This window comes from Ursus americanus, chromosome 17, assembly GCF_024610735.1.
Source record: "Ursus americanus isolate L20-20 chromosome 17, mUrsAme1.1.p, whole genome shotgun sequence".
NCBI classification, from domain to species: Eukaryota; Metazoa; Chordata; class Mammalia; order Carnivora; family Ursidae; genus Ursus; species Ursus americanus.
In genome coordinates, this window is record NC_142143.1 from 24,177,623 (window position 1) to 24,195,049 (window position 17,427).

General features: G+C 45.1%; 1 protein-coding gene across 1 annotated transcript; it reads right to left on the reverse strand.

The window, feature by feature from the left end:
• Positions 1 to 419: 419 nt before the first annotated feature.
• Positions 420 to 16,380, reverse strand: AMDHD1 (amidohydrolase domain containing 1). The gene is made up of 9 exons (XM_045779668.2): positions 16,186 to 16,380; positions 14,868 to 14,974; positions 13,432 to 13,496; positions 11,938 to 12,215; positions 9,280 to 9,505; positions 6,822 to 6,946; positions 3,348 to 3,441; positions 2,392 to 2,552; positions 420 to 1,500 (listed from the first exon to the last, which is right to left on the reverse strand). Exons 1-9 carry the CDS (start codon positions 16,320 to 16,322, stop codon positions 1,413 to 1,415), a joined length of 1,281 nt encoding a protein of 426 aa, XP_045635624.2. The 5' UTR covers positions 16,323 to 16,380; the 3' UTR covers positions 420 to 1,412.
• Between the last annotated feature and the right edge of the window lie 1,047 nt (positions 16,381 to 17,427).

Genomic DNA, 17,427 nt, shown 5'->3' on the forward strand with positions numbered 1-17,427 from the left:
ACGAAGACATTAATGCTACTTGTTTAAAGTGAACGTCTCCTAGAGGGAGAATAGGATGCACTTCACCTTATTCCATAGGTATAAAGACAGACTTCTGTGTTTGGACCGACCTCGTATTTAGTTTTGGCCTTTTTATTCATCGCCTGCATCCCAAACGCCTACTGCTGAATAGGTGCTCGGTCATAGGGGAGGCATCACCCACAGCAACCATGCACCTCCCACAGCCCCTCAAGACTCCTTGACCAAGCGTACGAGGGACAAAGCTCCGATGACCCCGTGTTACTAGACAGTGACAGTGATGTGCACTGTTACCCATAACCTCCCAACGAGGAGTATTTTGATTTGATTTAAATGGAATACAGTAAAGCCTCATTGATTCAGCCATTTTTAACATGAAATGGGTGATAATTTGGTTAATCTCTACTTCTCAAATGATTTATTCATAAATAGGACAAAGTTTAATAATGCCATTGTGATTATAAGGATGATTAAACATTTAAAAAGATTTCAAGTAAACTCATGTGGCTTTAGAAACACCTATTTATATCGTCATCCACGATTTCTTTATGTGTAATTATGTAATTTGTTCATTTCCTAAAAAGCTGTTAATAGGTAATACCACCGATCTACTTCTGGGGCTGGAAACAACAATAATAGTGACAACACATATTTACTGAAAGCTACAAAAATTTTGATATACATTTGTAATGTGAATAACCAAACTCTTAAAAATGATTTTTAAAAATTACATTATCGGATTTGGTCCAAATGCATCCATTCTAGGAAGGCCCCTATCCCACATATAAAATGACGAGTCTTGAACTCTGCTATGAAGTGCTACTGTTAGCGTCAAGAAGAAATTAGAAATAAAAGGACACCCCCCATCAGGGACACTCATGCATTCAAAGAGCTTCTAGAAAGACAAACTGTGTGGGGAAAGGACAAACGAGCTGCTTATAATAGAAGGCTATATTTGCTTATTTGGGGGCACATCACTTGGATTTCTCACCATCCCCTAATTTTCACTAAGTAAAGTTTAAAAACCGACACTTAAAAAAAGCAGAAACAAAATCAGAATTTCAAGCCATGTCTACCTAACTGCCAATCTGCTTTTCCCCATGAAGGCATTCTGATGATACTCTACCATTTTCATCTTCGAAATATTTGTAACAAATCTCTGTGAAATGATTTAATGTTCTGAGATTATGATCCAATTGATTTACCTGTTTATATGTCCAGGTGCACATGTTAAATTGAAAGAAATTAATGACTTGGTTTTGTCCAAGTGGATTAACAAAGCACTGAGGTCTATTTAAGTGACATCCCTCTGGTAAATTACCATGGTATTTTAACTGTGACTGCACTGCATTGACTTATACAGACGAATGGTCTTCTCTTTCCTTTCAGATCTTTCATTTTTTATAGATGACTTTTCCTTTAGCTACAACATATTCAATTAATTCATGATGGCCTCCAAACTGGTAAATCAAATGCTCCCATCTAGAAAGAAATCAAACATACTTTAATGCATACAAGTCAAAGCGATTACTTTGTCAATAAAAGCTAATTTAGAAATATAGTCTCTAAAAAGTTCTTTAAAAAAAATAAATAAAAATTTCTTTATACCTTGTCATTGATATTCAGGCTTTTAAAAAAATAGTAGATTACTATGATAACTAGCCTATGACTTAAATATTGTTTAATGGCATTACTGAAGTATTTGACCTTAAAATATTTGATCTGATTAAGTGATATAGAAACGGTGACATCAGCATTATTTTCAATAGAGAGAGTGAAGAGTAGAATTACAGAGTCGCTTTCTTCAGCAGAACTTGAGGACCAAGGAATGCAACATCTTGCTAGGGTCAAGGATTTACGACTTTCAGATTTAGAAAAATAAGACTCAAATTGTTACATCAGGGGCCCAGTTGGCAGTAGACTGTGGGTGAACCCAGGAGCAGGAAAACGGAAGCAAGACTTTTGGGATCTGGTAGGAGGGAGAAGTCAGAGAGGTAATGAATCAGACGCAGGGTGACGAGCCAGAGTTGGGACATGCGTGGCCCAGCACAAGCTGTAGGTCAGAACTCCAGTAGAAAAACAAGAACACAAGCCAGGGGGCACAAGTCCAAGGTCCGGGTAAACAGAACAAAAACCTGGAGAACTATGACAGATGGAAGACAGATGAAGAGACTGGACAAGCTGGTCTACCCTGTATAGTTTAGGACCTGTAGGGAGACTTGCTGGTCATCAAGGGGTGATGATTAAGGAGATTGGGAAGCTCCTGAGTCTACACAGAGCCAGATGCTAATATTGAGCAGAAAAGCCATTTAAACCCAGTCTACATACTACAAGGGGCACAAGATAAAATAGCTCTGTTGGGAGAACACTCGCCTGGACGAATTGATGATAATGAGATCTCCCTGTTTGCCAACTTCCAGAGATCCATGTGTGTGAGATTTTCCCAGGGCATAAGCTGCGTTGATGGTGGCAGCTGCCAAGGCTTCGGGCATGGACATTCTCATGTTCACACAGGCCAGGTGCATGACCATGGGCTAAGGCAGGAAAGAACCATATTAGAGGAAAGGAACGAAATGGTAACTGCTACCTAGGACATTGGTCAACACGGCACAACCAATAATGGAAAGTAAATGTCTGGGAGGAACTGGCTAAACTGGTATGAGAACACTTTATTTTACATGTAAGGATTCTTATACTTTGGGAAAGATTCCTTTATTAGAGAGATTACCTCCCCCCGCCCCAGGTATTGAGTATTTATTTACAACTTCTCAAGACCACTGACTATGTAAGATGAAAGCCCACCTCCACACTTACTTACTAAAGCTTCTTTGAGCCTGTGCTATCCTCCGAGACGGGAGGAAGGTATTGTCAAACCACAACGCCCAAGGCTGAATCAAAAAATTATGCAGGGGCGCCTGGGTGGCTCAGTTGTTAAGTGTCTGCCTTTGGCTCAGGTCATGATTCCAGGGTTCTGGGTTTGAGCCCCGCATCGGGCTCCCTGCTCAGCGGGAAGCCTGCTTCTCTCTCTCCCACTCCCCCTGCTTGTGTTCCCTCTCTCGTTGCCTCTCTGTCAAATAAATAAATAAATAAAATCTTTTTAAAAAAATTATGCAGATAGAACTTTCTGTCCTCTCTCTATGCCTAGAGGCATTCATGTGGCACAGAAATATCCAAAGACCCTGCTGTCTACACTTTTTTCCCTGTTTCATGGGAAGACTGTTCCTTAGATCTTTGGTACATTTTAACAATTAGTGAACTATTTTTAAATTATTTGTACACGTGGTGGAAGACTGATTCTCGGCTCGGAAAGGCACATTAAAAATAATTACCATTGAAAAGCAATATGCGTTTGGGTTGAAATCGCTGCCCAGAGCAACAATTACCCCTTCGTCCACCATCTTCCTGGCACGGGGCTGCCTCAGTCTAAGAGGAGGTGGAGAAAGAAAGGAAGATGTCAGTCTCTGGAGGTAGAGCTTCTGCAGACTAGATGGTTGGGATGGAAGCCGACCCAAGATATCCAACCCCTCTGTGTTCTGGAAGAAAACACAGACACTCAAGGTTAAGTGACGAGTGGTGAAGTCAGGTGGAACCCCAGGACGCCCAATTTTTATCTCTGCTTTTGAAATGACTAATTTCTTTAATTTGGGAGTGGTTTTTTTTTGTCAATCTTTATATATTTTCAGAGATTCTTGCTAAGGAAGAAAAATATAACTTAAATTTTTTTTCAAATGTAACACACTTTTTTTCACTCCTAAATATAAACAATGAGGTTAAAATAATGTTATTTTTATTCACTTCCATTTTGCAATTTTTTTTACTCATATCTCTCCCCCTCCTTGGGGGTGGGGAGGGGCCTCAAACATTTTTGGTAGGCCCTTTAAAATCTTGAAGCCCCAAGAATCTAACATGTAAAATGTCTGTGCTTCTTCCTGGGTTGTGTGTCTCCTTGATCTCCTTGGCGAAATATTATTCTTTAGGACGTGATTCAAAAGTCATGTCAGGGATCAACAGAGCCAAACACTAGCTAAAGGGGTGAAGGCAGACTGTATTCAGTAATAACTACTGCAAAAGGGAAAAGGCTCCAGTGTGGCCTGGACTCAATTTTCATTTGTGCAGTGGTAACTGGGCGTTTTAAAGAAAGAAAGAGGAAGTTGGGAGGAAAAAGGGGTGGGTCCTTAAGAAGACAATCCTGGGTGGTAGGAGATTTATATCTCAAAGGAGCAGAGAAAGGATTTATAATTGCAAGCTTTGTAAAGTAACTGCTCTAAGAGGAAGTCCAGGGGCCTATCTGCCAATGAGCTGATTTTGCTGGAACAGACAGTAAATTCCATTGGCAGGCTGAGCTTTCTCAGGCAGGCATTTTAAGAGGGCCTGGGTCATCCTAGGCAGACAGCCTTGAGCTGTCAGAAACTATGCTAGTGTTTATTCAAGGCTCACTGTGTTGGGGGGAGGGGGATAGATGAAAGCAGTTGTCTGGAACTGCTGTCTGGAAGTCTACAGGCTTATAGTTCAAGATTGAGGCCCTTGAAACATTCACAGTCTATGACTGACAATTTGCAGGACTACCTAAGATAACGTTCCTCAACCAGGATAATGTATGAGACGAGGTGGGTGAAGCAGCGATAAGAATGAGGAAAGGTAGAACTTAAAATCTCCCCACAGGTCATTCTTTTTTTTTTTTTTTTTTAAGATTTTCTTTATTTATTTGAGAAAGAGCACAAGAGGGGAAGAGAGGGAGAAGCAGGCTCCCCGCTGAGCAAGGAGCCCATCTTGGGGCTCAATCCCAGGACCCTGAGATCATGACCTGAGTTGAAGGGACACTTAACCAACTAAGCCACCCAGGTGCCCCCCATCCACAGTTCATTCTGATGGCCTCATCGCCCCTTCCAGAAATATTTAAGGTGAAAAAAAAAAAAAGAATGAGGCTGTAGAAATATCAAGGGAGTTCCAGAAAAACTGAGGTGAACGTATCCTGAAGAAATTTAGACTATACACAAAGATGCATACAATAATGATTAAAGGAAGTGGCATAAGGCCACTGTTACTCTGGAAATGAGAGTCAAGAGAATTCAGGCCCGGGAGGGAATCCTGCAGGTTGCTCCTATTGGAGAGATCGGAAAAATACCAGAACAGAGAAGCTAGAGAGAAAAGTGCGGCCTTCTCTGTGATGTTTCCTGTCGTCCAAACTGTATGGTCAAGCCATCCTGTGGGGAACAGAGATGGCAACTGCCTCTGGTGTAGGGGCAAAGTTCAGACCTTTATTGCTGAGCTGCCCCTCACAGTGCAAGTCCCAGACTTTTGCTCCATCTTTAAGAGATTCAAGGGGAGGTAAAGGAACCCTTTTTTGGTCAAACATTATTCCTTGGGTGGTGGGAAATTAACCAGATTAAGTATTGATTGATGACTTTGACTGATGATGACTGAGACTTGCTGGAAATGCCAAGATACCAAGAATGGTTATTGATTGCTATTTCCTGGTTGCAATCTACATTATGTCTACTCTTTACGAGAACAGTAGTAATAAGAGAAATGTATGATATTACCCATATGTGTATAATATCATAATATATTTGAGAAAAGTACTGCAATATTCCTCTCTTCTCTCTTATAAAATTTACTCGAAGGGCGCCTAGGTGGCTGTCAGTTAGGCATCCACTCTTGATTTGGGCTCAGGTCATGATCTCATAGTGGTGAGATCGAGCGCCCTGTCAGGCTCCGCACTGGGCGTGAAGAATCTTTAGATTCTCTCTCTCCTTCTCCCTCTACCTCTGCCCCTAGCTCACATGCAGGTGGGAGCACCCTCACTCCCTCTCTCTCTAAAAAAATAAAAAAAATAAATATAATAGTTACTCGAAGGCTGGCTTTTCAATTCCTAAGGCAGCATGTCTCAACCTTGGCACAGCTCATAATTGTAGCTGGGTAATTCTTTTTTTTTTTTTTTTTTTAAGATTTTATTTATTTATTTAACAGAGATAGAGACAGCCAGCGAGAGAGGGAACAGAGCAGGGGGAGTGGGAGAGGAAGAAGCAGGCTCATAGTGGAGGAGCCTGATGTGGGGCTCGACCCCATAACACCAGGATCACGCCCTGAGCCGAAGGCAGACGCTTAACCACTGTGCCACCCAGGCGCCCCTATAGCTGGGTAATTCTTAGGCAGGATAACAGTTTGTGGTGGGAGCTGGTTCTGTGGGCTGTGGGATGTTTAGCAGCTCTAGCCTTTACCTACTAGATGCCAGTAGCACCCCCTAGTGGTGACAACCAAAACTGCCTCCAGACACTGTTCGATGTCTGAAACCGCAGTCATAAAGATGGGCTATGGACTGGGTGTATTCAATCCACAGAGGGCAAACAGCAAATTTCCTGGGGAGATTTCACAAAATATACTTAGACGTCTCCTCTTTCCTCCCAGCCCTGGGGATTTATGAGGACTGCGGTATACACATGCATCCTCCTAGAAAACAGCTCCCTCGGATTCTGAACACTATCCGATATCTCTAACATCTGATGCATGTTTTTTAAAGTAGAAAGCCTATTTCATTATTCCGTAGTTTTAAAAGTAATGATTATTGATTTTTTAATTGGAAAATTCCAAAAATGAGGGGAAAAAAGGAAAGAGAAAGCTCCACTCTTCCCAATAATTCCTCCACTTATCGGTCATTTGGGTCTAAGCACTTTCCTCAGAATACCCCATTTCCGTACCTCACTTCAGAACTGGCATCTTCCAGGAGCTCAGTTTTCCTGATCTTCATTTTTAAGGAATGTGGAAGAGCCATGAAATAAGATTTAGGCGCCCTGGCAGCTCACCTCAGCATGTAGGCCGTGGTGGGCAGAAGGATGGCCGCACACCTGGCCGTTGCCATGGCAGCGATGCCCTCATCGCTCGCTTCTTCCAGGTGACTGATCGCCTGGGCTCCCAGCTCAGCCCCGAGCTAAGCAGAATGGGCAGAGAGAGAAAGATTTCACCAACAGCAACAACAATCAATAAGGGGCCAGAACATTGTTTTCCCTGCAAAAATAAACAGCACTCTGTTACTAAAATGTCTTGGCAGCTGCCTCTGACAAGCACAAGCCCCCAGATGGGTAAAGGTTTGTGACGGACATTCATTTGAGAATTAGCTAGTGTGCTACTTCAAACACTACCCTTAAGTCCAAGTGCTTACTGATAGCTTTCAGGCAGAGTGATATTGGCCATAGAGTCTGATTCTTATCGCATCATTAAAAACACAATAAGGTATGTTGCAGTGCCACTGCCCTCGGTGAAACAGATCAGTTAAGAAAACAAACTTGAAAAAATGTGACATTATACCTATAATTTGAGAATATCTACTTGAGCTTGATTTCTCTCCAGATGAAAAGTCTGCCTTGACTGTTAGAAGAAAACCAGGAGGAGGTAATGCTATGATGATAATGAGAACATGGCATTAAAGTGGGTTTCTTCTCAGCTTGACACATTTACACATACAAACACACACACACACACACACACACACACGCACACAGTGCCCCAGGCTGAAAGGTGATATGTTAAGCATTCCAAGGAAAGGGAAAGTAGACTCATTTTTGACATTACACTGCGACCCAGGGAGGCAGCAATACCCACAGCAGGGCAGGAGGGAGCTGGCCCCTCGTCAGCAGCAAGCTCGGGTCTGAGAGCATTCTGGTTTGGTGCTCTGGGGAGTCGGATGTCCCAGAGACAGACTCCGCTCCCCAAGAGGAGCTTCCTTCTAACCTTGAAATCACCTTCACTTTCCCAAACTCGATTTGCTCATCCCGGGTATTGACGTCTGTTTAATTCACCAGTTCACTCTCTACAACCAAACATATCTTGTTGAACACCTAGTTCACATTCATTCAACAAACATTCCACAAATATTTACTCACTAAAGGCCACCTGTCTGCCAGGCATTGTGCGAACCTCCAGGGAGAGGGCTGTGAAGGCACGGGGACAGTCCCCAGCCCGTTTACTGTCCAGGAGGGATCACGGAGGCAATGTGAACACGGTGGGACAGGCACAGGGAGGGACTGTAACTCATTCTCGGAGAGGTTTGGGAAGGCTGCCAGAGAAGTGGTAGCTGAGGGGAAACACGGAGGGGAGTTAGAGCTAGCCAGGGGTGTTCAGGTGGGAGAAAGCATGTCCAGAGGCGTGGGGTATTCGGTGTCCTCACCCTATGGTGGCTGGCTCATGGTAAAGAGGGCAGGGGAAGTGAAAGGGGAAGGAGAGAAAGAGGAAGATGGGAGGCAAGCGGGAGCTGGATCCAGGTAAGCCTCCGGCTGCGCAGTTTTGCTTTTGTCCTGCCAGCATGGGTGAGCCTTTCGGTGCTTTCCAGCAACAGAGAGAAGAGAAGATGCACTGAGGGCAGGGATTAAAGGAATGGATTAAAGCGCGGGCAAGCCTGGGCACGAGGAGAAGAGCTGTGGCAAGAGTCCAGATGAGAACAGCTGATGGTGGTCTGAACTAGGCGGTGCGGGGAACAGAAGTGGACCTAGACATATTCAGGAGGCAAACCTGGAGGCCTTGCTGGTTGGCCGAAATGTGACAGGGGAAAGGGAGAGGAGACACAGTGACGTCCACGTGTTTTGCTTAGGCAACACATAGATATGGGGTTATTCACTGGGCAGGACACAGGAGCAGATTTGGAAGTGATCTTGAGATCACATTGGACGTGCTGGGGTGGAGACATGTATGGAGTGTCCACATCTGTGTTTATGCCCCAGGGCAGTTGTTTATTCCGCTCCAGGGCTTAGAGAGACATCTAGACTCACGACTGCGGGGACTGTGTCTGTCTTATTCACTGCTGAATTCTCAGAGCCTGGCACATCACAGACACTCAGATATTCGTTGAAAGCGTGAATAAATGAATCTGAGCAAGACATACAGATCAGGATCAGCTGCTCTAGCAACGTTCACCTGCGTGCTGCCGCAGGAAGGCCCCGGCAGCTACATGTGAAATGACTCGACTCTGCCAGCGTGGCCTGTGCGCCAACCAGAGTATGGTATGGGTTTGCTACACAAGGCCACAAAAGTACTGCTTTTTCTACTAATACCTCCAGCCAGTGATCGTAAAAGTAAATGGCCAGCAAAAAAGTAAATTTCTAACAGAGGTCAGGGATTCCAAGGCTCAACCAGACCAATCCACACATTGTTCAAACCAATTTCCCCCATTCTCTGCCTTTTCAGAAGGCTACTCCCGCCTCTGAACAAACTAATTTAGTTTTCTGTAGCACGAATGCTGACGAAGGAAAAGCAAAAGGTCAACCACACCTCGGCAGCCTTCATCGGGTGCAGCTCATCCCCATGGAAGTTAATCTGCAAGCTCATCTCTTTGCCGCTTTGCAGAATCCTTCTGGTGGAGTCGAGATCAAAGACGCCCTTCTCACAGAACACATCTATATTGTCCACGTGGATTACCCCACTTTGGCCAAGCTCCTTCAGCTTCGGGAGGTGGCTATTGATGATTTCATCAGCAGCCTCTGGAGCAGTCTTTCCTCTGGCAGAAGAAAATGAGATTACATGGGGAATTTTTTTTTTTTTTTTTTTTAAAGAAAGGGTTTTCTGGCACTCAAAGAATCTAACTATGGGCAAATGACCTCAAGCCTCAAAAAGGTAGAGAAATAATCAAAGCGATAACTCAAGAGTCTTAACATGAGGACACAGCAGAGATGTTAACGAGACTTCTGTCTGCACTGACCCTGAACACAGAGACTCAAAGGGCTCATCCATTTCTGGCTCAGCCATGTTGCCCTTGAGAATGCCAGCAGGGCAACCAGGGTGAAAAATTGAATCTACTTGCAAAGGACACTTGGAGGGCATCCTGAATGCTTCCCTAACAACCCAACTGTATGCCCGTTAGCTGGGCCCTGGTGATCGCTCTGCCTTTTTCTTCTTCCACACTGTTTCTGGAAGCATCTGCCTAAGGCATCTTGTCTCACCATTTGGAACCATGAGGAAATACGATTGTGGGAGGCCCTGAAATTCTCTCTAAGATTCTGGGGTAGTTATATGTCAGAAAGGGCTGGGCTTTTGAAGTCAGATAGACACAGAGCTCTACTACTTGCTGGCTATGTAACTTTGGACATGTCACGTAGCCATCATTTGGCATACTCTGAGCTGCAGACTGTGTCGTTGGGGATCACGACACAGACCTCGGAGACTCATTGGCAGATGGAGAAAATTTCTGTAAAACTTCAGTCCTGTATTTGGCACATGGAAGTCTCTCGCTCAGCAAAAACCATTTTCGTGGGAAGACAGAGGTGAACCATGAGGAAACAGGCACTCACATATATTGTTCTTAATTCTCAAGACAATCATCTGAATTGTGTGTTATTTAGCTGTTTTACAGATGTACAAAGAAGTTAAGTGATGCCCTTAAAATCACGCGGTGGGAAAGTAGCAAAGCTGGACTCAAACCCAGGTCTGGTGTGGCTCCAAAGCCTAAGACTCTCTATCACCTTACACTGCCTATCACCCACCTTACGTTCCATGTGAAAGAAAAAAGAAATGTTTTCTATAGACCAATGTCCCAAAAGTCTTAGTGCAGTTTTAAGCTTTAATAAATTCAGAAGTAAAAATGCTAAAAATGTACAAAAGCATCATTGGAAATATTAGGTATTTATGTTTCTTTTCTACTTAATTGTGTGAATTTTTAAAAATAAATTTAAATTAATTTTTTATTTTCTCTGATTGAAAATGATAAATAAAAAATTAACATTAAACTTATTTTTCAAATTGCACAACACTAAATAAATGTAAAAAGTATATGTTATGAAACTTTCAAATAATTTCTGTAAGCCTGCAGCACTTACGTATCTAAGTTATCAAAACTCAAAACTGCACTAAGACTTCTCCCTGTTAATTTTCAAGTCCTGGATTTTTTTTTTTAAGATTTTATTTATTTGAGAGAGAGAGATAACAAGAGCAGGGGGAGGGAGAAACAGATTCCCCGCTGAGCAGGGAGAAGGATTAGGGGCTCGATCCCAGGATGCTGGATCATGACCTGAGCTGAAGGCAGCAGCCGCATAGCCTACTGAGCCACCTACGCGCCCCGAAGTCCTGGATTTCTTTTGGACCTTTTAGTTCTGAAACTGTGGGCATTTGGCTCTAGAAGTTCCAGGACAGATAAGATGCAGATGCAGAAAGGGACAGAATTCTCTATAAGAAAGCCATATAGGAGAAACTTTTTAGATAAAAGGAAAGCTAAAAAAAATTTAAACAAGAAAACAAACGTGTTTGCTGCTAAACAAACAGATGAATGAAAATAAAAGCTATTCTCAGTCATCTTATTGATTTGATCTATCTCCGACAGTGTGTTACTTTTAATCTCTAAAGTGAGGTTATGTGGTCATGGGCAACTATGTAAAGTAATATCTGTCATTTTAAAGGATCTAGTAGGGAGCATTGTTTTCAGTTAACCGAAAGAATTTTGAACATCTTCTCTTCCCCCTTCATCATTAAGGGACTAGCAAACTGATGGGTCCGGTGGGGATCACCTTCCTAAAACCACCCTTGCGAGGGACACCTGGGTGGCGCAGTCGGATAAGCACCTGCCTTCCGCTCAGGTCATGATACCAGGATTCTGGGATCAAGCCCCACATCCAGCTCCCTGCTCAGCGGGGAGCCTGCTTCTCCCTCTCCCTCTGCCCCTCCCCCCTCATGCTCTCTCTCTCTCTCTCAAATAAATAAATAAAATCTTTAAAAAAAAAACCCCACCCTTGCGAGATGACTATTAGAATCAGAACACCTTTCTAACAGCTTCTACTGAACTCTCTGCAAGAACTAAAGCACGGAAGCAGCTCCACCCCCTCCACCCTCCCCACCCCGCAGGAGAACGCATGCCTCCCGCTTAGGTACCACCTGACCCCTTCCTTCTTTGTTTTCAATGCTCCATCAATGCCCCAAGTCAAACCCACAAACTGAGGTTACTTTGGCACGGAGTGAGCCCCGCAGTAGGTGGCCGAGATGCCTATGGGCAGCTGCTGCCTAGCGCGCTCAATCACGCGCAGCATCTTGAGCTCGGTCTCCAGGTTGAGGCCATATCCGCTCTTGCACTCCACCAGCGTGGTCCCCGCCCTCATCATGCACTGCAGCCGCTCCTGCAAGGAGCAGAACAGCTCCTCCTCTGAGGCTTGGCGCGTGTGCTCCACAGTGAAGTTGATCCCTCCTCCGGCCTGGTGAATATCCATGTACGTGGCTCCTGCCAACTGAACACAGGGCTCACCCTTAGGCTGGGCACTGGGGGAGGTTGCCGGCAGGCCCACAGAACCTCCATCCAGAGTGATATTCAAAATGACTAAAAATTGACGTGTCAGGGACACCAGTAGCTCAGAAAGGATGCTGGGGTCCATGGCCATGAAGTCCCTACTCTGCCAGGAAGGACTGGGATGGCAGAAATGGGAGAGGTGGTGGGGAGCACTTAAGAGTCTCAGCAGCAGCAGCAATTTACCAACCAGCCCAGAAGCATCTCCGTATTTTAACAACCCAGTTGGCCCCAGTGCGTACCAGCTAAGTCTTTGTACCTCCCACTCAATTTGGCCATGAACCTAAAACCGCTCTAAAAAATAAAATCTATTAGAAAGAAACAATGTGAAAATGGCTCCAACCATGGATTTGAGGGTTGACCCTGGCTAACTAATAACTTGTGACATAAACTACACTTTATGTTTCTTAATAAGTCTCATTTTTTTGGGAAAAAAATACAAGACTTAATTTATTTTTATGATTAGCAATATATTTTTCCAAGTTTGAACCAATGAATGGTGAATTTCAAACTGTATCCTGGAACCCCTTCAAAGGCTCCCAGGGGTGGAGGGGTGAGATAGGGGAAGGGAAAGAGAGGAGAAACTAGTGAGCAAGGCAGCTCAGCTCTGTTTTTGTTTTTGGGGGTTTTGGGGGTAAGATTTTATTTATTTGAGAGAGAGAGAGAGTGCACGTGAGCATGAGTAGGGGGAGGAGCAGAGGGAGAGGGACAGGGACAAGCAGACTCCCCGCCAAGTGCTGAAGCCAACCTGGGGCTGGACCCCAGGACCCTGACATCATGACCTGAACCGAAGTCAGATGTTTAACCAACTGAGCCACCCAGGCGCCCCAAGGCAGCTCAGGTTTTTTTTAAAAGGGAGAATTCTAAATATACATGCCTACCTACCTACATACATACATATACATAAGGATTCTACAGCCAAAATTTTTGAAAAGTGTTGTACCTAAAATGATTGCTGGGCATGTGCATAGTATAAAGATTTGGACAGTTATAAGTTAGTGTTTTTGCAATTTATTTTCCATAGTCCAGGGCAGTAAAAATATCCATGAAAAAGAAATGTAGATAAAATGCTGCAAACCTTGAGAGCCTACCAATTCTTTAGAAAAAAACTTGTCTGTATTTGTGCCATATTTTGATTTGTCAACATTTACTGCAGTTACCTTCATTGCGAACTCGTGAACTCTTTCACCAGCCCATACTGGATGTGTGTGTGCATCCACCAAACCTGTAATCAATAAATCAAATCATCGTTAAAGCTGGGAAATAGAAGGCCCTTAGATAGCAGGCAGACTATCCCGTACCACTCTTGGAAAAGCAAGATGACAGTCAGCCATCTTGGAGGAGGGTGGAGGAGGAAGAATTTGTCTGTAGGTTCCCCCCACAGATAGGAAACAAGAAGAGTCTGCATGGCTGGTCTAGAAGGCTTTAGTGGAAGAGGGTGATTTGGCAATGATGAAAATATCCATTAAAGAAATACAGCTCCTTTTGCCCACTAAGTCCATGCTCACCAAGCAAGCTTTTGAAACAGGATGTCATATCTATTAGTTGAGCAAAACCAAGGACTATATCACCAAGCAATAATCTGGGTGTGAAAACAGAACGTAATCTCTCCCAACTTTGAGAAGGAAGAATATGAAATCAGAAATATGAATCTTTCTTCAAAAAAGAAATGTAGTTTAATTGAAGAGAAACTATAAAGCAATCGCGTGAACCGTTTGCTTATCTGTGTATAACTCAAGTAAAGTGTGTCTTTCCAGAATATTTAAATACCTTGTGGATTAAATGTCTCAGTGGTTCTGATTGGGCTAAAATCAGGAATCTCTATTTAGATTGCTTTCTAGTACTTTCGTAAGGTTTCACTCTGACTTTATTTCCTGACTCCCAAGAGCCAGAACATAGAAGCTCTATCAGATACACATAGGACACATTTTAAACATATAAATCTTAGTCTCTGTGTTTTGTAGAGGACTCAAAATTTGTGAAACTCTTTTCAGAGGATTTCATGAAGCCATAAAACATAATGTGGGAGATGATAGTTAACAAATTGATTTTGTTGTCAAATACTAAGATTAATAAACTTCAGTGAGATCTCTAGGGATTCTCCCTTTCCCTCACTTTTCAGCCTAGAGATGTGTTCTTCGTTTCACACTCCACGTAAATTTAGAATCTATTCTGGTATTGCCCTATCTGCCTCCCATAGGAAATAGATTAGTAAAGTTCTTCCAACAGCTTTTGAACCTAAACATAACACAACCGGTTTCTCTTCAGCATGTGAGGGCGAAGAAGCGGTATAATGAGTGGGTTTGATTTCCAGCTTACTCTTTACCCATCCAGCAAACTTGGGTAAGATATTTCATCCCTAAACTGGAGTTTTCTAATCTGTAACATGTAGATAATGATACTTACTTTACAGGGCAGTTAGAAGGGTTCAAGATGAAAACATGTTTGTAAAGCAGCTAGACATTCAATAGTAGAAATTCAATGCACAGTAGCTATTATTATATTTTAATATTATTTCGAGACCCTATTTAAAAGAAGCTGCCACTCTTCCTCTTTATACTGGTTGCAGGGCTTTACTGAAAAAAGAGGCTAATACCCGGCAAGATGCATTTCCCAGAACAGTCGATTCTTTCTCTGAACGTTTCTTCGGAAAATAATTTTCGGATCGCATCAGCAGGACCGATGGCTTCTATAAATCCATCCCTGAAGAAAAATCAAGAAATAATTACTAAAGTTCGGAGAAATACTGTGGAAAAGCTGACTGATGATTTAAAATATGTTGTCCATGTCTTTTGGTATCAGTCAACATTTACTGTATTTCCTTCCTGCAACTGTGTCTTTGAAAAAAAAAAAAAAAAAAAGACTCCAGCCACACGGAAGCCAGAAAGTCAAATCATAGGTACAGAGATGGCTAGTTGTTCCCCAACATCAATGTTCCCTTTTCCCCACAGTGCTAGATTCCTAAATTTTAGCTGAACACATGAACATCTAGAACTAAGTCTACATTTCTGGGTTTCCCATCAACCAGGTGCAGCCATGTGACTAAATTCCAACCAACAGGATTGTTTTCTCTTCCTATTTTCCCGTCTGGAAGGTAGACTACATAAGGCGAGGGGGAGCCGCCATCTTGGATGATGGAGTGAGAAAGGATTGTGCACAGCCGAGCAAGATAATAGGGCCTCAGAACTCCACAGAGTACGGCCTCAATTAGCCCTGGATTCCTACCTCTGTGCAGTACTGCGAACTGGTTTTTGGCAAATTTTTAACAGTAACACTGGGAATGTTTTTATCCCTTTGTTAATTAAAAACACACAAGTCCCTAAAAGCTGGGCCCTTGCACAATCCTGAGCAGCCTCAGATAAGGGCTGAGACCATCTTGCCCAACCGCGGTGCGGTGGAGCTCTCCAAATCGGCATCAGCACACCACTCCCACCGCAGGTTCGCCCTTCCAAGCTTTGGCTGTTCTTTTATTCACGTCTAGCAGAAAGCACAGACGGTTCCGTGAAAAAACTGAAAATGTCCTTTTTCTGAATTTCCTATCACCCCAAACCATCACCATCTGAACGTTTTCCGTGCTTCTCAAATTTAGTATACAAAGGGGGTTGGGCTGGAGGGTGTTTTGTAAAAAATTAAAGTCCCAGAATTCCACCACAGAGATGCTGATTTTAAAGATCTGGGAATAGGGGGTAAAGGAGACGTGGGGGGGGGGTCAGCTTGAGAGCGTTTTTTCACCGAATGACAACCACCCCCCCAAGCTGTCACACAAGGTAGGTAGCAACAGGTGCCTAAAAGGCCCGAGGCGGCTGCCTGAATGCGGGGAAGCTTTTACCCCGTTCCCTCCACAGCGCCCAAGTTAGGGAAAGGGGGCCAGGCCGGCGTCGGCTGCGCGGTGCCCCGAGCGCGCGGCCACTTACGTGCCCACCACGACGCTGGCGCCCTCCAGCACCGCCAGGCTGCGCAGCGCGTCGCGCGCCAGGAAGCGCTCGCGGCGGGCGCACACCATCACCACTTGCTGCGCGTTCTCCAGCAGGAGGCGGTGACCGCCAGCCATGTCGCCGCGCGCCGCGGGTCTGCAGGAGGCTGCCGGTCCGGAGCGCGGGGCAGACCGGCGGGCGGAGGGAGGTGCGGGGCGGCGGGCGGTGCCGCGGCGCAGGGAGGGCGGAGCCGGGAGGGCGGAGCCGGGGCCTCCGCTCGCCACCGCCCTGCCCATCCGCCGGGGAGCGCGCGCTTCCCCCCGGCCGGCGCAGCGGCAGCGTGGGTGCTTACCACCCGAGGGAGGGTTAGTAATAAACGTTATCGTGCAGTCTCCTCTTTTTTGGTCGCCCAGTCAATGTTCTGGGCAAATGTGGTGGAGACTATCGTCCCTAATTTCTAGATTCGGAAACTGAAGCTGGGTTACCGGGAGAGGGAAAGGTGGGCTCCGTTAACACAGGGCCAGGCGGAAGGGGGTCCCCGAGGGGCCAGGGAGCCCAAATGGGGCTGAGTGGGGGCAAACCTCTCCCCAGGGGCCGGGCCGGGCACCGGGCACAGAGGCCCGAGCGGGGCGGCGCGGGGGAACCTCTACCCAGAGGGCCGGGCCGCGACGGGGGAGGAGGGGGTGCGCTGGGGGAGTTGCTCCCGGGTCCGCGCGGCCGTGGAGCAGGGTGGCGGGTGACACGCACAATTGTCGGTTGGCCAGCTCCGCTCTGGGATCCCCTACCAGAAGGCCCCCGAGATGAAGGGGGATCCTGGCGGGGGAGGATAGAGCCGAGACTAGGGAATCCATTGGCGCCTCTGCCCAGCGTCCCTAACGCCTTTCTGAAGGATAGGTTTGGACCAGCTCCTGGATCCAGCTGTTGCAGGTGAAAGTGGTTTCAGCTCCATGTCCGGCCCCATCCTCACCGCAACTGTAAGGCTGGGGGCGGGGGTGGGGGGAGTCTACTCTCAAATTGTGACCAAGTTTGGTGACAGAATCAAGTTTAAGAAAAATGGCCCATAATTCTCACCCGCATCTCTTCTCACCTGTCAACTGCTGTGAAAACACTGGCAGGCACTGGGTTTTAAGTCTTAATTATTTTATTTTGTTTATACACTTTCATTGAAAGCCCTGTGTTAGGCTGTGGAACATAGAGACAGCAAAGATGCTTTCCCTGCCTAGCAAAGACTACAATCTAGGG

Bases quoted from the DNA above. Each gene is read 5' to 3' on its own strand.
- AMDHD1 (XM_045779668.2), bottom strand. From the start codon at position 16,322: ATGGCTGGCGGTCACCGCCTCCTGCTGGAGAACGCGCAGCAAGTGGTG. The intron at 12,216-13,431 runs GTAACTGCAGTA...CCCTGTGTTCAG, and splicing joins TTCACGAGTTCGCAATGAAG to TTGGCAGGAGCCACGTACAT. The intron at 6,947-9,279 runs GTGTGGTTGACC...CATTCTGCTTAG, and splicing joins ACCCGATGAAGGCTGCCGAG to CTCGGGGCTGAGCTGGGAGC.